The sequence below is a fragment of the Squalius cephalus genome (assembly GCF_949319135.1).
Source record: "Squalius cephalus genome assembly, chromosome: 22".
Classification (NCBI taxonomy): Eukaryota; Metazoa; Chordata; class Actinopteri; order Cypriniformes; family Leuciscidae; genus Squalius; species Squalius cephalus.
The window spans coordinates 23,650,354-23,671,354 of record NC_137143.1 but is presented as its reverse complement, the minus strand read 5'-3'; the positions used below and the strand labels follow the sequence as shown (position 1 = coordinate 23,671,354).

At 36.6% G+C, this 21,001-nt stretch overlaps 2 protein-coding genes across 9 annotated transcripts in view; one reads left to right on the top strand and one right to left on the bottom strand.

The window, feature by feature from the left end:
• lactbl1b (lactamase, beta-like 1b) overlaps window positions 1-15,090 on the top strand; it is a 51,606-nt gene extending 36,516 nt beyond the window's left edge. For 3 of the 8 annotated variants that reach the window (XM_079856701.1, XM_079856700.1, XM_079856699.1), the window contains 7 exons: window positions 1,509-1,578; window positions 3,979-4,129; window positions 6,113-6,219; window positions 8,459-8,616; window positions 10,912-11,159; window positions 12,197-12,302; window positions 12,537-15,017. In XM_079856701.1, the coding sequence (XP_079712827.1) occupies window positions 1,516-1,578; window positions 3,979-4,129; window positions 6,113-6,219; window positions 8,459-8,616; window positions 10,912-11,159; window positions 12,197-12,302; window positions 12,537-13,515 (1,812 nt within the window). In that variant the 5' untranslated portion in view covers window positions 1,509-1,515 and the 3' untranslated portion in view covers window positions 13,516-15,017. Of the gene's footprint in view, window positions 1-1,508; window positions 1,579-3,235; window positions 3,450-3,978; window positions 4,130-6,112; window positions 6,220-8,458; window positions 8,617-10,911; window positions 11,160-12,196; window positions 12,303-12,536 lie in introns of those variants that run through there. The other 5 variants (XM_079856703.1, XM_079856706.1, XM_079856702.1 and 2 more) reach the window with 5 other exon arrangements.
• Window positions 15,091-16,830: 1,740 nt separating this feature from the next.
• nmur3 (neuromedin U receptor 3) lies at window positions 16,831-20,787 on the bottom strand (the record flags this gene model as incomplete). The annotated part of the gene is made up of 2 exons (XM_079857937.1): window positions 19,784-20,787; window positions 16,831-17,183 (listed from the first exon to the last, which is right to left on the bottom strand). Exons 1-2 carry the CDS (start codon window positions 20,643-20,645, stop codon window positions 16,831-16,833), a joined length of 1,215 nt encoding a protein of 404 aa, XP_079714063.1. The 5' UTR covers window positions 20,646-20,787.
• Between the last annotated feature and the right edge of the window lie 214 nt (window positions 20,788-21,001).

Below are 21,001 nucleotides of genomic sequence, written 5' to 3'. Positions count from 1 at the left end.
AAATTTAGACCTCTCTTGTTGTGACAACCATGTTATAGTAGCTTTGTTTCATATTGAATTCACAGTAATTGACAGAAATTTCCATGCGTCGTGAGCCATACAGACAGATAATGAGCTCTTAGGGACTAAAATAGTCACTTGCATTGGGTTTTAATTGGAAATGGACATGCGATGAAGCAAATCCTTTTTTAATTGCTGTGTGTCTGTTTAATTGCTGTGTGAATATTACCTTTACCACTAAATGTTAAGTAATACTTCAGTGCATGTTGTGTTGCGTGATTCAGCTTGTGAACAATAGTGATTCACTGAAAAATGTCATTTTTATGTGCTAGACCAAACGATATCCTCTCAGGACAATGACTCATCTGCAGAACAACAGGTTTTGTTCAGATATCACCCTGAATTTATATGAATGTGAGAAAAGAACAGGTCTTTGGTAGGCATGTTGAGCCCTTTGGACCCTGCGTGTGAGACGTATTCTGAATTGTAAAAGCAGACGTTCACATATAACTCTTAAGAGATGAAGGCTCATCAAATATGTGCTATTACTCCCTGACTTCAATAGGCTGAGTATATAGTCTAGTCTACTATCGGTCAGAGCCCAAGAGCAATGTCCCCTATCCTTGAGGGCTAAAATGAATATCTGACTGTTTGGGTTCAAAAAGGGTGAGTCACATACAGATAAGATGATATTCTGTGTCTTTCTTGTGCTGAGTTAAATACAGCAGAAGATCCATTAGAGAAGCATTTATTTACAGGTGGCAGCTGCGGATAATTGAAAGAATTGTGAAAAAATGACAAGCTTTCAGCTGAATAACACCTAGACAAGAGTGAGTAGCACATGCAATATAACTATTGGAAAGTGCAGAATGTAAATGTGTCTTACCCATCCTTTGTGGACACTAAACTAAATGAAACATAATTATTTATTTATTTATTTTTATATTTTTTTTGAGAAATTGCCCATATGACAAAGGTAGAAATGGGTTTTTGTTGTTGTTGTTGTTGGTTTTTTTGTTGTTGTTGTTGTTGTTTTTTTGTAAATGTCAGTTCTATATTCACATTTCAGTTTGACTACATGATATTTTACAAACTTTGTTTGTTGGTTGAGTGTTAATTATGTACATGTACTTTGCCTACATGTTTCTACATGTTAGTTAAACACATGACTTTGATTTGCCTGACAAAAGTTTTTAAAATATCAATGTTTATTTTTCACTTTATGCCCCCCCCCCCCCCCCAAAAAAAAAAATTGAATGATTTTTTATTTTGAATTAACAATATGCTCATCATAGAAGAGATGTATTCATGTCATTGTATGCAACTGTGTTTTTATGTATTTTCGAATAAATTAATAGATAGGACAAAAAAATTTGCATCAAATTATTGGGCTATACAGAAAACCTCCTGCTTTTTCTCCCACCCTAAATTGAAAAGAGATCTATGCCTCTTTTTGCAAGTAATTTGACCAAACCAGTGAATTGTCTTGTATTTTCCGCTTTTGGTAGAGTAAAAATGGGAGAGACGGGGAGCAAGGTGGTCCTGAGGGAGACATCTGTGGATGGAGTCCAGCCCCAGGTAATTTCCATAAAGACTTCAGTTTCACAGCCCAAGCATATTTTACTCTGCAGAGAAATTGTGCATGGCCGAATACAAACACAGATCCTTCTCTAAAAAGTAAACAGCAAAGACTAAACAATTAGATTATGGCTTCTCTTGTTGAGTCACAAGCTATGTACTAATCCTTTGATGCATCAATGTTTAGTTCATGACCATCTGTGCTTATATTTTCATGCGAATATGCGTATGAGGCTCACAGTGTGTTTCACTGTCATCCCATTAGCAATCCCTTTTGATTTACTCAAACTCATTAGATGTGATGCTGCAGTGGTTGGATCAAGTTGCATAGTCTCTCTCATTATTCCTCAGAATATGAATGTTCATGCTTTACATTATTACATGATGTGCCAGAACTAATTTTTTTTAGCCTTAACTGGAATACTGAGAGATTTACATGGTAAACATCATGGGACCAGCCTCTTTATACTGTCTACTGCATTTGTTCAGCACATTTAAGCACATTGTTCGGGTGCTGTTTTCTCTGTAATTTCACTAATTAAAGAATGAGGTCCTAATCCTATAGAGGTTTTCTTTATTTTTCTTTATTTTATGATATTAAACAAATCTCATTTTATTTATTGAGAAATTGACCAATGGACAAAGTTTTTTTATTTATTTTATTGTAACTTTGGATAAAATAATTGTATTTATTTTTTCATTTTTCATTTTTATTTTCATTTTCACTTTCAGTTTTATTTATTTATTTATTTTTTCTAAGAGACATTTCTCATAGGATTTAATAATATATATATAATATATATAATATTATTTATTTTTTATTTTTTTATGAAAGCGTTTAATCTATTTTATTTTATTTTATTTAATCTAGTTTTATTGTTTAGAGAAATTGCCCATTTGGCAAAGGTAGTAATTTTTTTTTTTTTTTTTTTTTTTGTAAATGTCAGTGCTATACTCAAACTCCAGTAATCTCACATCTGAGGATTTATTAGTGATGATGGTTTATTTCATTCTGCTGGCAAACCCTGCTGCTCCTGTTAATCCCAATGTTTAGCTCCAGGTCAGATGGTCCAATCACAGACTGCTGTTAGAGTCACATGTCAGGGTCTTTAGATGAGTGGAGTACAGTAGTGTAGATTTAGCACCTGCTAATGGCCTGATAAGATTGGTGTTAGAGAATATCTGCCAAAAGATGAGTCTAGTGAGAGTCTAGATGAGTCTGCCAAAAGATGAGTCTAGTGCTATGTACATTATATGTGACCAAAATGTTGTACATTCAAAAAACAGTACATATATCCTTGTGTCCCTTATATAACATATCCTGCGGTCCCCTTGGGCATGTCTTCTTGTCAGTTGTCGACATTCACTTTATGGGATTAAATGCTCTTGCAAGATGAAGTCTGACATCTCTTGTCATCTGTAGTTTTGAGACATGGAAAAATTCTCATTAGATTTGAAGTTTGATTCTCCCTACGTGGGAAGTTTGGAGCAGGGAACGCCACACAAGCACTGAAAGCGGGAAACAGCAGCCAAGTGAACTGATCTGCTGGGATTAAGATAAAGAACCGCCCTGGTCTGATGGGGTTTAGAGGGGTAAATCTTGGGATTATGATGTCAGGTCAGGCGCTGTGGTGGAAGAGGAAATTTAATTGTCAAAGGGAATCAGACGGCCAGGATTATGCCACACTCAGTGTGGAGATGGCAGGAGTCAGGTCTGTGTTTACCCAGTGCTACCTCGGTTGTAATTGCCATGGAATGGGGTTTTCCACTTTAGAATTCCATACAAAATTTTCACACTTTCGGATTAGGGCAACTTGTTGAAACTGAACTGTATATATAGGCACAATAGAACAAATGGAGCTTTACGTGTGGTGAGTGTTCTTATATTGTTTATTCTTGTTGTAAAGAGTGTTTGTCAGCAACTACTTGGAGGTTTTACATCATAATTTGTTCTCCTTGGCTAAGTCTCCCAATTTTATTATGATTGTTTGGATTTTTTTATCTTGCAGTCATAAATTATAATATTTTGATTGACTCACAGCATGAAGAATGGAGCCGCCTCAGAGGCACACTGTGCTTCATTTTCTCATTTATTGTGGAATTTTGATTGATGCATGTTTCACAGCTTTGTGAAGCATTTTAAAATGACTGTTTTCGATTTGAATATATTTTAAAATGTAATTCATTCCAATGATGGCAAAGCTGAATTTTCAGCAGCCATTACTTCAGTCTTCAGAGTCACATGATCCTTTAGAAATCATTGCTGATTTAGTGCTCAGTTATTATTGGTGCTCAGTTATTAATAATTGTTCTTATTATCATTAATGTTTTCCGGGTTCTTGAATGGAACGTTCAAAAGAACAGCATTTATTTTATTTTTGTTTTCTTACATTTTTAAAGCCGGACCCAGCAATTGCCATTGACGGTTTAACCAAAACCAGCAAAATGAAGGTGAAATGGACTCAACTGGGCCTGGTCTTTTTCTTGCTGCTGTCCATCATCATGACGGCTTGCTTCATTTGGCAGTACCAGCTGCCCAAGTTAGTGGCAGGTGAGTGAGTTGTCCACAGGTCATGTGCAATACTTCTTCTGTATGAAAGCCTTGAGTCACACTTTTAAACTTTTAAAATGCAAAGAAATCTCTTTCACATTTTTCATAAATACTTCTAAATATTTATAATTATAAAGCAAAATTGGTAACACTTTAATTTAGGGTCCAATTCTCACTATTAACTAGTTTCTTATTAGCATGCACATTACTAGGATATTAGCTGTTTATTAGTACCTAAAACACATAGTAATGCCTTATTCTGCATGACCCTATTCTACATCCCTTAAAGGGATAGTTCACCCAAAAATGAAAATTCTGTCATCATTTACTCACCCTCAAGTTGTTTCAAACCTGTAAGAATTTCTTTTTTTCTGCTAAACACAAAAGAAGATATTTTGAAAAATGTCTGTAACCAAACAGTTGATGGACCCCATTGACTTCCATAGTAGGAAAAAAAAATACTATGGAAGTCAATGGGGTCCATCAACTGTTTGGTTGATTTTTGGGTGAACTATCCCTTTAATGCTACCCATTACCTTAACTTAACAACTACCTTAATAAGCAGTAATTAGGAGTTTATAGAGGCAAAAGTTGAACTGGAACTGGACCCTAATCTAAAGTGTGACCAAAATATGCCTGGTTTGGTGTCAGATATGTTGTCTTAGAGGTTACTCGAGGTGTGATTAGAAGGTCCTATTATAAGCTGTCTCTGTGAGTGGGGATTGATTTAGAACTCTAAAGATGGAAGACTGTCTTCTTTTCAGGTAAAGGTGCAGTGGAGCTGCATATTTAAAGCAGTTTTGTGCTTCTTAATCTACAGACCACTGTCAATTAAGTAATGAGGCGGATTCAGTAAACTGAATTTTAAACCGAACACCAGTTTAACCAGGCTGTGACCCGAATATGAAATAATGATTGGCCAAACATTCATGCATTTAAGGGTTAAGTTCACTCCCTTTATTAAGACATTTCTTTAACCCACATGATGGCTTAAATTTTATCCTCAAAAAATGTCATTTGCAATTTATTTAACGTGTGCTTAATGGTCAACCCAGTTTTGTCACGGGCGTGCAACAAGATGAACCCAAGCGCAGACAGTACACAATACAAACGGGATTTATTGATATAAAACAGAAAACAAAACCCACGAGGGGGCAAAACAACACAGGTAACGGGTGACTAGACTGACAAGGCTTAACTATATAAAGACAATCAACTTCACTAACAAAAACTCTAGACAAGGTATTCACAGCAACAACAATTCACAGATACACCTTTCACAATGAACCGACAAAGGACAGCAAACACAAGGGGATTAAATAGGGACAAACTAATGAGGGAAACAGGTGATAATTAGGAGGAGATAATTACTAAATGAGGGTAACAAGGAGGGCGGGGCTGGGAAACGAGACAACACAAGCACATGGCCAAACTAATGACCAAGCGCTTGTACACTAAACATGGGTCTGTCATGATCCTGCCACAAGACTAGAGAACTACTAAAACACAAGGCAGAATCATGACAAGTTTATTTACATCATGCATAATCAAATCCTGTATATAAATAATTTCAAACCACTTAAACATATATTTAGCACAGAACAATAACAAAATATACTAATGCCATTAATTGTCTCTGTTAACGTTCATTCTGTTTTGAAAATTAAAGTGAGGCTTATTATTCGTAAGTGTGTTCAAAAATAATCAGTAAAGGTTTTAATTCACTGTTCGGGCACATGATTATAATCTGTTTTGATTCTGTTTAATCGGGAAATGAATGTGCTATGTTCAAATAATTAAAAGTTTTCCTTTGTTCATGTTACATGTTCCCTGTTTCATGTGTAGTTTTGTCGTCCCTTTGTACAGTAGTCCAATTGTTTCAGTGGTTCTGAAAATACAACATAAAAGTCCAAACAAACAGAGAACATGTAGTTTCACTTTCTCTCGTTTTATATATATGTATTCTGTGTGCTTATTCTTAAGATGGAAATGCCGGGGGAAGATCCAAATCTTTGAGAATGTGCCCTCGGTTCCCGGAGCCCACACTTCTGGAACACCCCATCCCCAGTTTGAAGGAGGCCCTTGAGAAAGTAAGCATGTGAAGATTGAAAGCACAAAACAATAACAAAATGTATTTTTATTTTATTGAATGATTTTGTCCTTTGCATTAAGACACATGCCTGGTCTACTAATTTACTTTCTTTTTATTCCAAAATCAAGTCCACTTATATTTATTATGCCATGTTTTCAAAATGTCCCTTCGCACTTTAGATGCCATTACAGCAAAACCCTTGGCTGGAAGTAGCCCAGCTTATAAATGCTGTTCCTCAATCTGTACCATTACCAGCATGGAACACCCTAATTCTTGAGAGCTGTGGTAAAAATAGTGTACTGGCACCATGTCAACTGTGGGAAACAAAATATAAATTTTATTCAAGGTTACAAAATATTCAGCAATTTAGATGGCATCATTAAGAGTGATCACTTGTAGAATAAGTGATTTGAATGAATAAAAAATGCTCTTAATATTTAAGGACTTTATTTAAAGTTGACATGTAATTTCTGTGCCACTAGCACCAACAGATTGAATCGCAAAAATAGTGACTGTTTACGCACAGGCTTCCAGAAGATGCCATTGGTCAGTCAAACAGAAAGTCCCACTCCAGTCTCACGCCATTGGTTGAGCTGAATCCGTTGTGTCCAGCACGATAACAGAGCATTGTTTTAATATCCACAGTGATATTTCAGGGAAATCAACATAAGAATGTCTTGTACTTGTCACCACCATGAGGATATATACAGTACCGTTCAAATGTTTGAGGTCATGAAGATTGTTTTTGAAAGAAATGAATACTTTTATGCAGCAAGGAAGCATGTAATTGATCAAATGTGACAGTTTATTTGTTTATTTAAAAGGATCCCCATTAGCTGACGCCAAGACGACAGCTAGTCTTCCTGGGGTCCAGACAATACATACAAAACCCAATAATTACAATCACAATTACTCCCAAATATATCATATATAAATACACATAAAAGAACAAGAAAAAGTAACAATACAAAAAGTACTGATTAAAATAATAATAAAATAATGAAAAACAACATAGCACATGATACAACCTCACTCAACCAATCCAGACGATATTATGATGTTGAAAACAAATACAGTCTTAGTCTTTTTTTAAAACCAGTTTTTCCCTTAATTTCACGAACCCCAACTGGAAGATTGTTCCAAAACACAATTGACCTATAAAACACGGTCCTCTTCATAGAGTCAGATTTAGGTAGGGGTAAAGAAATCTGTCGACTATTCGCCCCTCTTGTGTAATGTGAATGCATATCTGAACAGCAAATTATATTATCATAAAGAAATTTCGGAGTCCGAGTGTTAATAATTCTATGAAAGTATACTAACATATTAACAGATAGTCTATGCTTGACCATCAGCCAAGACATTCATGCATCTCTGCAACACTAGTTCTTGAAGAACCAAGAACCAGTCTTGCAGCCTTGTTTTGAGCCACTTGTAATTTTTTTAAATGACTGCTTGATGCAGCAGACCATACAACAGAACAGTAATCCAAATGACACAAAACCAATGTAAAAACAACACGACTAAACAACTGTGAATTTAGAAACTGTGCACATTTACGCATTACTGCAACAGCTCTACCCATTTTAGCAACAACTTTGTTGATGTGATCAGACCATGACAACGTGCAATCAAGCCAAAGTCCAAGAAGCTTCACCTTTTTTACTTGCTGTACATTTTGACCATTTATTTGTATACTAATTTTAGGATTATCAGATAATCTATACTTAGAACCAAATATTATACTCATAGTTTTTGAAATATTTAGAACAAGTTTAAATAGTAAAGCTATTTATAATGTTACAAAATATTACTATTTCAAACAAATTGTGTTCTTCTGAACTTTCAATTCATTAAAGAATCTTTAAAAAATGCATCAGTTTTCAGAATGATATTAAGAAGCACAACTGTTTTTAACATTGATAATAATAAGAAATGTTTCTTGAGCACCAACTCGGCATATTAGAATGATTTCTGAATGATCATGTGACACTGACTACTGGAGTAATGATGCTGAAAATACAGCTTTAACATCACAGGAATAAATTACATTTTAAAAAATATTAAAAAAGAAAACAGTTATTTTAAATTAAAATAATATTTTACAATATTACTATGCATTTTGATCAAATAAATGCAGCCTTGGGGAGCATAAGATATTTTTTGAACAGTTGTGTATTCCAACAGATCATTGCTACCGTATAAATTCATTTAATAATGTATTGTCATTCGTCTAGGTTGACGCACTGCTGCGCAATAGCATCAACCCCGTCAGTCTGCCCTCACTGTCAGCTATTGTTACTTACAATGACACAGTGCTGTGGACGGGGAACTTCGGCAAGAGAAATGGTAGTGATCCTAACTCTGCACCACCAAATGAATACACCATTTACAGGTACATCATATGTCATTATATAATATATAATATAAAATATATGTGTTAAATATTTTAAAAATACATGTTTATATTTATTTTATACATTGTTTGGACTTGCATTCAAAATACTTGCTTATACTGGTTGAGAGGAGATATGATCAACTTTCCTCTGCATAGCACACAGATCGCCCTCATATGAAGGAGTCTGGCATGGAGAGGGGTGACATTATCACCAAATGCCAAGTGTCTGTGTGCTCAAATCCCGCTCTCAAGGGTCCTTCAGTCAGACCCATATAGTTGCAATTATTCAAGCATCATCACATAAGAGCTATGTTATTATTTTTCATTGATGAAGCACACATTTCCACATTGAGGCCAACTGTGTGCCTAGATTGATTTAATCAGTCCGAATCCACTTCTAATTTGCTCATTTCTAATTCTAATTTGCTCACTTCTAATTTGTGATTGGAGCTGTCATTTCAAGCAATACAGCTTAATTATGTTGCCTTTTCAATGTGGACAAAATCAAGCTTGTTTATGTTGAAAGCCATGAATTCAATCAATGTTTTTGTAAAAAAATAAATAATAATACATATACTATATAACAATAATACATATACTATATTATAATACATATACTACATATACTATATAATAATACATATACTATACTAAAAAGTACAGACTTGCATAGGTATAAAGCAGTAAAAATCTAAATATAAGACAAAAAAAAGAATTTTCAAATTTTCTATCACCGCAAGTACATCACAACACAAAATCAATTAATTTGTGTGTGTGTGTGTGTGTGTGTGTGTGTGTGTGTGTGTGTGTGTGTGTGTGTGTGTATATATATATATATATATATATATACAGTATATATATATATATGTTGGCACATATCCACTTTTGTGTTATATTCCTTTTTTACTGCTTTATCCCTATGTATGTCTGTACTTTTTTCTGAACGCTCCTTTCACCAAGATAAATTCCTCGTATGCAAACATAATTGCCATTAAAGCACATTCTGAGTCTGATTCTGAAACAGAACCAAATGAATACCAGCACTACTTTTTCCTTTTTTCAGAATAAAGCAAGGAATGTAAAATTTTAAAGGAATGAATTCTTTGTGCTCAGTTATCTAAATACGTGCATTATAAATGATTCATGGGTTATTTATGATCTGCATGCCTATTTCCAGAATTAAGTTTTTGTTTCAAACTTACTGAGGACTGGGTGTGTTTTGCTAATTAATAGAATGCTATTGTGCATTATATATTCAAAAGGATCTTACATACTCTATGGATCATAATAATAGACCTAAACTATAGACCACCAAGTCCACATATAGGCAGTTTATGTACAAAGGCAAAGGCAAATATCTATATTTGCTGTCACATCATTTTTTTGTTTGTTTATAAAACCTATCCATGGACTGTATAGTGCTGTGCTGTGTTTAGACCAGATTATTTCTAAAGGTTCTGAGGGTTGGCAGTTGCATGATATGGTCTTGAATACAGATGACAAGGCTGCTGTTTTAATCAGATCTTGAAAATATATAGGCATTTCCTCTATTTTTTTAAGAAGTAGTCATTTCTACATCCTGTTAATGCTACTAAGCTGTTTCTCTCCAGTTCTAGCTGTGTAAAGATCATCTTGTACATAACTCAGCTACTGTTTTCAAATCTCAAACTCTTGTAATGGATTGTAGACTGGTTTTATGACTTTGTTCAGTGTCAAGGATGTTCACAAATGCTATATAATCCATCTTTGAGTTGCAAAGTGTTTTGGCCTGTTTTACTCGCGTGGATGAGAATGTAAGATTTATGAGGGCATAGTTCAAAAGGCTGAAACTGAGCTCATAAAATACTCAAGGTCAGTCTCAGTGTCGAGTTCTGACGCACTCTGGGTTGGCCAGTCAATCAACGGCACACAATGCAAACAACTAAAGTGTGTGTACAAAGCCAGCAAGGCATAATATGACCGCATTTTTATTGAAATATACACAAAAAAATAAAACCTCAGTATGTCAGAACAGGTTTACCCTTCCTTTACTTGACTGATGGCTAGAAATACAGTCAAGGCTGTTTTTTTTTATGACATGCTTCGATGTTCAGAGTAGCATTATACTTCACTTGATGTCTGACCATTTGATTGCATTTCATGATTAATAATTAAATTTCATTGCTGAACTTCCAGCACCAATGCAAAAGCTGATGTTATTTTCTCATAGCTTGACTATTTCCATAAATAATAAAAATCTTATTTTGTGCACATTTGAATAAAGAATCTGCTGTGTTGTCGCCCCTTCTGTAGGATTGCCAGTGTATCCAAGATCTTTCCCACCCTGATGCTGTATCGATTGTGGGAAGATGGCAAGGTGGGCTCCCTGGATGACCCCCTGGAGAAGTATGTGGACAACTTCACCATTAAAAACCCCCTGGGCAAAAGCAGAGACTCTGAGCTGAAATACGTCACTGACGGGCTGATCTTCCTTGACAGTGGTGAGGTTCAAATCAGATCGTCCTCGGTAACATTAAGGAGAATGGCCAGCCAGCTTTCTGGTGAGTTTCCAGCTTCCAGTTTTGTGCCAAGAAGCAATTCCATGGTTGCACAATCACTGAGATGTGAAAAAAACACAAGTGTCTGTTTATAGCATTTTAATACCTGTAGCAGCAGGTCAAAATGAATGTTTCTTTGAACTCAGCATTGGACCCGCTGTTTGGCCTCAATTGCTGGTGGTGAACATGGACAATTTAGTGGAACAAACTCAAGAGCTCAGAATAGAAAACAAAACTCATCTATTCCATTTTCACAGCAATCTACCTGTCTACCAATCTACTTGATGTGTGTGATTACTGTTCTCACTATAAATACACAGGCTGGTAAAGATGAAAAGCTGATATTAATTTCAAATCTTTTCAGTATATTTAAATATGACACACAAATACACAACAGAAATAAATGCAGGCAGTTAAAAAGGTAATATCAGACATGTTTAATAATCAACTAAAAAGGTCAACTAAACCTTTTTTTGGGCCAAAGATTTTGTTTCCCCCAGTATGTGTTTGGTATACTTCATTTTTGACGTGAACACTTTTGTTAATCCTGGGACAACATACACATCCAAAAACTAAATCCATCCTAAATTTAACCCTACCCATAACTTATCCCTAAAATCAAAGGGAAACGATGTGTTGTTGTAAGACTAAACTCTAAACATTAAAAAAAACATTAACTCTTAACCAATCCCTTAAATCTGATTGGTTGATTGGAAGATTGTTCCAGGATTAACAAGGATGTTGATCCATAAAGAACATGTTCTACTTGGTCAAATCACATTCACCAGCTGAACATACTCAAATTGATAGTGTGCATGAACTCAAGCGGTCGACACATGCGCACTAGAAAGTTTCAATTTTATCCAGTGGCTGCACTGTTTCTCTCCAAAAGTTGACTGATAAATATGTCACGTAAAAAACGAAGATGAAAATGGAAGAGGCCAGCTGATCCTGTGCCTTAAAGACTTGAATGTAAAGCCTTCTTCGCCCACTTCCTCGCAAGCTGCTGCTTTTGAGTCTAATATAAGTTTTTTTTGCAGGTCTACCCCGAAGACTCCGTGGAACTAACTTGCTGTGGAAAGGGAAGACAAAGGCTGCAATCAACCTCCTGCAAGATGATGTGCTCGTCGCAGATCCAGGGACAAAGTAAGTTCCGCCACATTAATCTGTCTGATTTATGTAACCGTATTTGTTCCTGTCAGCTACTCAACAAACCTCATTTTGTGTACATCTCAATAGCTTTTGTGTATGTGTGTGAGAGTGTGTGGAAAGGTTATGGACCATGATAATAACTTTTCTGTTGTCTCCAAATAACTTGCCTTTGAGGTAAAAATAACATAAAAGACATGACATACTCTTCTCTTCTCTTTTCTCTGTTAGATGTCACTACAGCAATTTGGCCTTCTCTTTGCTCGCCCATGTCCTGTCTGAGAGAGTTGTGGGTATCAATTACCAGCGATGGGTCACAGATAACATTCTGGGCAGGTTGGGAATGGAGGACACAGGGTTTGACATCAACCCTGCTATCCAAAGTCAAATGGCTGTCGGTGTGTACTCCAGTGGCCAAATGGCGCCTCTTTATGACTTGGGGTGGTACCGTCCCTCAGGCCAGATGTATTCGACGGCGGCTGATATGGCTAAGTTATCCATGATGTTGCTGGGAGCCTATCACCGCAAGCTATTGGAGCCTGACACCTTAAAAATTATGCTAACCCCTCTGTTCCGCTGCGACAAAGACTACTTTGCCAATCGCACCGGAACGCCGTGGGAAGTGAATGAACAGATGGGATATGAGGTGCTACGCAAGGATGGTGATCTGGATGGCTATTCCGCTACATTCTCTCTGGTTCCTCGGCTTAAGCTAGGCTTGGTGGTGCTAATGGCGGGCACACGACCGCAGAACCAGGATGTAGTGTCAAAGGCATACTCTTATATAATTCCCGCCATGCAAAGGGCCTTTAGGGAGGCCAAGCGGTTTCTTATTCCTCCCCCCAATCCTGCTCCCTATGTGGGCTTTTACACTTACGGCAACATCACGTTTTACGAGATTAAAGCGGGGCCAGATGGTGTCTTGATCATGCAGCAGTTTGGACCTCAAATTGAGAATCTTATCCCTGAGCGGTACCGGACCATAAAATTGAATTACTTAGTGGACCGAGTCTTTAGAGTTGTGTTCGAGAAAGAATATCCCTGTGTACTGCTTGTCAACACCGCATCCGTGTCCCTCGAAGCCCAGGATGGACAGCTTTTTAACTTTTATGTCTTTGACAAGAAGGGCGTGTCTCCTGGATTCGACGCTCCAGGGCTCAACACATATAATGTAATTCGAATATCTCGCAGACCCACGTTCTCCAACTAAGGATGAAATGGTTTCCGAAAAAGACATTGGGGCTTTATATATGAGCGATTGGGTCACATTAAAACAGAGGAGGGTTACCACCGTCATTGTTTTTCCTGTATAGCTTGTTTAACCTATGAGGAAATTTCAGCATAACCTATTTTTGCACATGCGTTCATGTCCTTGTATATAAAGATGTCCTTATATTTTCATGTTCTTCCTTATTATATAACTTGTAATTTTACAGTTCCTGTCAAAAGTTTGTAATCATTACAATTTATGTTTTTGAAATAAGTTTAATCAAGGTTGCATTTATTTAATCAAAAATACAGTCAAAGCAGTAATATTGCAAAATATTAATACAAATTTAAAGAACTTTTTACTATGTGAATCTATTTTAAAATGTAATTTATTCCTGTGATGGCAAAGCTGAGTTTTTGAAACTCATTTCAAGACCTTGACAGGTACTGTATATAAAAACCCTTTGTACATAACTTATTAATGCTATTTTCTGGATCTAACATTATGAATAATTTTCAAGCAAAATAACATTATACAAACAATGAGCTCTTATTGATACTTAAATATATTGGTTTCACTAAATCAGTCACATCATAATTTTCTATGCCATTGCAACTAAATATGCAAAAATAAATTCAGTTTTCAATGCTTAAATAGTCTTTTATGCTAAATAAGCCTTGTCCCATTCTATGAATGAATATTAATGTATAGACTATTTAATCATCAAAAGGTCAGCATAACAATCATTTTAATTGTAAATTATAGACTGTGGTAAAACCAAAATTCATAAGATCATTATACATTCTTAAAAATGCTCTAGCTATTAGACTTTGTACTTGTGACTGCACTTTGAAAGTGTTTCTGATTAACATAACAATGCTATACACATTATATTAACTTTATGAGAGATAAGAATGGAATTATGAGAATGCAAATGAGTTTGTGTCCATAATTTGCTTAGGCTTAGTTTGTACAGTGGCAATTGAATACAATTTATTTACAAAAAATAAAACAATATTCAATATTCAGTGGAATACATAACGCTTAACATACCAAAATAAACCTATCTGCAATTGGAACTTAATTCTGTGGCAGAGGAAAACAGACAATTTGGAAAGACATGCCCTCTGAAACTGAATTTATAACAGAACACATTCAAAAAATTTTTTGCAAAAAGAGTGCAAAAATAATGTACTCGCAAATTATTTTTGTTGGTTTTAATATTTTCTCTCTCTCTCTCTCTCTCTCTCTCTCTCTCTCTCTCTCTCTCTCTCTCTCTCTCTCTCTCTCTCTCTCTCTCTCTCTCTCTCTCTCTCTCTCTCTCTCTCTCCTATAAATTCTATAAATGGTCTATAAATTACAGATATCAAAGTCTCCCCCCGAGACAGCTATACCCATTCATCTCTCATTTATGTCACAGAAAGATGGAACTGCTAGATTAAACTGTCAACAGGCAATGTCACTAAAATGGAAAAATAAACAAATAATGAGCAATATTTGTTTCTTTTAAAAGTAAAGCCACAGTTCTCCAATGTAATCAAGTAACAATCAAACAATACAAAAAAATATTCTCATAATTTCTCATGATTTTGAATTCTATTGAAGCACTTTTGGCACAAACATTTCTAAACCACCAATAAAACTCCATAATTGCAACATTTAAGCCAGAAACCCTACACACAGCATTCTGACAAGCCCCTGCAGTTAATTGAAACATAAAAGACATACTTTTCCCTAATTAACTGTAAAGATTAATGTTCCATGCAGCTCTTATTGTTCTATTTTCAATATTTTTTTCGATGACTCCCTTCTGGCTCAAGTATTATACTTCATCTTCTCTCTAGTGCGGGAAATGGATCCCGGGAACAATGTTTCCTTCTGTTCATGTCCCCATGACAAATGTCAAAAAGAACAACTCGTTCCCAAATGGAAACTGCCCAAATACAAATTGATATTTTATAGAACCATTACAGTAATACAGTTTTTTTAAGATGTGCAGGACAGACGTCAATCCACATGCAGACAGACAGACAGACAGACAGACAGACAGATAGATAGACAGATAGATAGATAGATAGATAGATAGATAGATAGACAGACAGACAGACAGACAGACAGACAGACAGACAGACAGACAGACAGACAGATAGATAGATAGATAGATAGATAGATAGATAGACAGACAGACAGACAGACAGACAGACAGACAGACAGACAGACAGACAGACAGACAGACAGACAGACAGACAGACAGACAGACAGACAGACAGACAGACAGACAGATAGATAGATAGATAGATAGATAGATAGATAGATAGATAGATAGATAGATAGATTGTTAAAATATGCTATACATTTGCCCACAGCTTGGTTACCATATCTTAGTATCTGTATGATCCACATTAATAGATCATCTAAATGGATAAAGATGCTTTGAAAAAATGCTTTGAATAAACAGAGGAATAGTTATGCCTTCATACAATATGACACAATCTGAATTATACAAAACATCTGAAACAGATGCATGGCAGCAATTGTATCATTAATGAAACAATGACCTTGTTGTCTCTAACGTTCACAATACGAAATCACACAGACCAAAACAAAAACAGACATTGCGACACAGAACGCACATTTTAAAGTAGAATAACTGGCTGTAGCATTTTTTTCTTCTTCTGAGAAACAATGTGTATGTGAACTTAGCATGTTTCCTAAATCTCTACAAATAGGCTATTTTTGTGCTTTAGTACTGTCAAAATAATTATATAGGCCTTCAAAAGAGTAAAAACAACTACAAGCAAAGTATACTAGGAATGCTTAATTACTTTTATATTGATTAAAAAATTGAGTTCAAGTAGGATGATTTCAGGTTGATTGGGACACTTCATTGAGTTGACTGGGAAAAAGTGTCCCTAAATCAAGCTGAATTTATCCTATAGGTCAAATTTACTTAGACTTTTCTGTCAGTACAAGTCAAATATACTTTTAAGTATATTTACGAGAAGTACATAAAGTATATTTCTGAGAAGTATACTGGGTAGACTGAAATTATACTTTCTTATTGTTAGTTTAAAAGAAGTATAGGCTACTATTAGCACACTTGAACAAACTTCTTTTTTTGTAAGGGAAGTCCATACCAATCCAAATATGGACTTATCAATACAATATCAATCAATATCAATGTCTAACATGTGGTTTTAAGGAATTGCCTTTTATTTACTGTATTGTATTGACACGTTTCGGATCATATTCTTTTCCTCTTCTTAGTGAGAGGTAAGATGAAATCACAGATCATGTTTTCTCACATGAAAGCACTCATTCTCCTGTTCCCACCTGATGATGATAATGACAAAAGGAAGTGGGCTGCCCACGCTCCTGCTCTTGGAGATCAGTGGGTGGGTCTTTGGGGATGACATAGAAAGGTATGGAAGAGCTCGTCGACAGGCGTCTGCACACCAGCGCTTGAAACCGTTCTCGGAAACGACTGGAGAGCAGGTTGTAGATGATGGGGTTAACAGCAGAGCTGAGGTAGAAGAGCACTCCCGAGATTATGTGCACATATTCGAATATGTTATGCATGTGGTCCGTCCAACTAGTGATGAAGCTCCACAACAGTCGGTCGATGTGAAACGGAGCCCAGCAGATGGCAAACACTAGAACCACCACGACTATAGGAAGAGAGAGAGAAGAAAGCATGTAAATCAATGTTCCAATCAACTATGAAAGTGAGCCCTCAGATCCAAAGACTACTCTATGGGCATCATGCCCAGAAATCCACTGGCATCTCAGTCACTCTACTTAATTCACATTGGTCAGTCGCAGTCAGATATTTATTTTGGCCAGAAACATACTTTACGCAAATATGCAGGCCCAGCTTTTTAGTTTCTAGCAACCTAAGATGGACTCTGCTGCGTTCCAGAATAGGTATGTTTACACAGAATTAGAATTACACAGTTAATCTGAATTAATCCAATCCGATTTCAGAAAAATCGGATTTCTGAAAATTCACTTAACGTTGCAATCCGATTCACATATTAGTTTACATGTGCATTACATATATTTCAAATAAAAAAAACAGCGCATTCGTAGTAGTCTACCAGTCACCATGTTCAGAACTGTGGAAAGCCACCGCAATGATACCGTGGGCTACCGCATTTTTTAAAGCAAATATTTATTAAATATTCAAAGGGCTTTGAAGTGCTTCAAAGGGCTCTGTACGATCCCAGCTGAGCAATAGGGTCTTATCTAGCGAAACGATCGGCCATTTTCTAAATAAAAGAAAAATGTATATACTTTTTAACCACAATTGTTCATCTTGTGCTGGTCTGCCAGGCATTACGTAATCACGTTGGAAAGGTCACGCTGGACGTAGGCGTAAGTACCGCCCCATTGTTTACAAAGCGAACGTGCCAAGACTAATACAAAAGCCCTTTAACAAAAAAGGCAAAACAATGATGTCGGGCGATTTTGAAGTTGGAGGAGAAAATGAGATGGAGTTTTTCATCCTGAAATGTTTTCCTCAAAAAACTTAATTTCTTTTCCACTGAAGAAAGAACATATTGGATGGCATTGGGGTGAGTAAATTATCAGGAGATTTTCATTTTGAGGTGAACTAATCCTTTAAAGCTTATTTGAGTCTATAAGTGAATAGCTTTAATGGTGAGTAATTTGCGCCATTACAGTGTGTAATTGTATAGAGACATGCTCTATAAATGCAAATAAAAGTGTCAAGGTCCCTTTCATTATGTAGGTTCAGTCATTATATGACAAGTGGCAGACTCTCAGGGAACAGCATCCTCGCCATTAAGGAAAGGCATTCAGAAGATGTCAAACACTGTGGGGAGAGAGGGAGGGCACGGGAGTGGTTTAAATTGTTTGTCTAAAGATTTCACCACTCCAAAAATGAAAACCATCCAGATGGATGCTCAGCAGGCTTTTACAGTGGGATTTGAATTGGAATTAGGGATGCAACTCATTTGGATTTGCCATAATACTGTACAAAAGTAAACAAAAGAAAATAAGACTGTAGTTTGAAATGACAAAGTACTCGCATATCTTAAATATAAATGTTGCAGCCATTACATTGAGTGGCCTTTATTATTAAAAGAAAGTTTTATGCATAATTACATGAACATACTTTTGAAATTAAAATCATGCCATGTGCACTGAAGACTTTAATCTCTCTTTTAATCTTTATCTATTTATTTAGTCTAAAGCACCATTTTGATTGTGAAATAATGGTGGAGTTATATAATTTTACATACATTGTGCCAGGGTTGCTAAAAATAAAATTATTACATTTCGTTTTACTTGATAAAGCTAAAACAAAATGCTGAAGTAGGCCTACAACTAAAACTAAAACTGAAATGAATATAAATGAAACCTAAATAACATAAAACTAAAATATAAATAAATATAATAATAAAATATCTTTAAAATATTAATAAAAACTATATATGAAGAGTTCAGATGCAAAAGCCTCTAAGTGCCATCTGAAATTTTCTTCTAGAATGATCATTTTTATAAAGCTTATATTTAAAGGAGAACTTGGTAACTTTTTTAACTTAATAAAACTGTCTAGAATTCATTTGGATGGTTAAACAACCTGTTCTGGTGATATTGGTGTCTTTCCCCGCTCCCCCCAGCGTTCCCAGGCGGAAAACCAACCTTGCAACTTGGGGACTACCATCCCGGCAAGATAGAAATTGGAAGTCTCGTGAGAAGCGAGAACGAGAACGAGCGCGAAACACGGATTGCTTTACGGCAATTCGACATAAACACACACGCATGTATGATGTATTACCAGATTACCCACCTCGGGAGACATAGCTCCACATGATACAGTTGGCTTGCTCCGATCATAACAAACGCACATGAGCAGCGGTAGAGAGGGGGAGGAGGCCGCCGCAAGTGAGTTTTTTACGACCGTGTTGTGAAATATACGCCCCCCCCCACAGCTGTAGGGGGAGCTCGTGGGGAAAACATGCGACAACAAAAGGAAAAATCAGCGAAGAAGTGACTAGAGTTCGCTAGATTTGCCGAGTTCTCCTTTAAATGAAGAAATTTCACTTAAATGACAATTAATTTTCATTGCCATTTAAATGAAATTACTGAACTTAAATATACGAGCTTGATAAAAATGATCATTCTAGAAGAAAATTTCAGATGGCACTTAGAGGCTTTTGCATCTGAACTCTTCATATAAATAATACTAAAAGAACACAGTTTTGTCATTTATTTTTATTGTAAATATCAGGCCTTCACTCACAGTGCATCTTGATGACCTGCCTCCTCCGTCTACTGTCCAGATGGATTTTCCAGCTGTCGTTGCTGTGGTTGCCCAGCTTGTCCTTCCTCTGCTTCTGTCCCCTGCCCAGTGTCAGACCAATCATCAGATACAGAACACTAATCATCATCATGGGGACAACGTAAAAGAGCACAGTGGTGACCTGGATCACCAAATTATACACCCATTTGGGCTTGAGCAGGTTGCAGGTAGCTGACTCCAGAACCCTCTCTGGCAGGTACAGGTACTGCAGGCCGTGAAGCGAGGTGTTTGGGATGGCACAGAGCAGGGACAGAGCCCAGACGCTGGCGATGACCCTTTGAGCGTGCTTGTTGGTTATGAAGCAGCGGGTTTTGAGCGGGTGAATCACAGCTATGTAGCGCTCCACGCTCAGCACTGTAACGTTGAGCACGGAAGCAAAACAAACCATCTCAAATAAGAAGACCTTAAAGCAGCACATGCTTTCGCTGAAGGGGAAAGGGTAGTTCTGCCACAGCTCGTAGATTTCCAGCGGCATCCCGAAGAGCAGCACCAGCAGGTCCGAGATGGCCAGGCTAAAGAGATAAAGGTTGCTGGGTGTCCGCATCTTCCTGTCTTTAGTGATCACAGTGCAAGTGAGAAGGTTTCCCAAGACCCCTGTGATGAAGATGACGATGTACGTAAAGGTTACGGGGAAGAAGAAAGGAGATCGTCTAGGGCCCAGGAAACTAAACAGAACTTCATCCACGGTATGAAGGTGACAGCCCCCACTCTCATCCCCGGTAAAGTTGAATGTAGTGCTGTTGCAGAACACATGAGCCTGGTCTGATCCATTCATAGAGTCGCAAAGGCAGATCAGATCCATCACGGGAATGCAAGGATGAAATGATTAAATGAGGTTAAAGAGCCCTTCTTGAAGTCAGCGTAAACTCAGATTGAACCTTCAGCATGATGGAGACCTGTGGAGAACAGATATGCACAATATAAATGCAGAGACAATATAAAGGTTGAGGAGTATCTCTTCTCACAGCTTTTGCCAGCTATCAGACACTTGCTTGGCATTTCTCCTTCTTAGCAAACAATCACGAAATTGAAGCTTAAAGTGGGGGCTGGTTGTTTCAGGGAGTTTGTCACAAGTCCAATATTTTTTAACTTTTGCTTTATTTTTTACACTTGAAACATTGCTTTTGTGACCCTCTTTACCATTGCCCATAGAAAGAA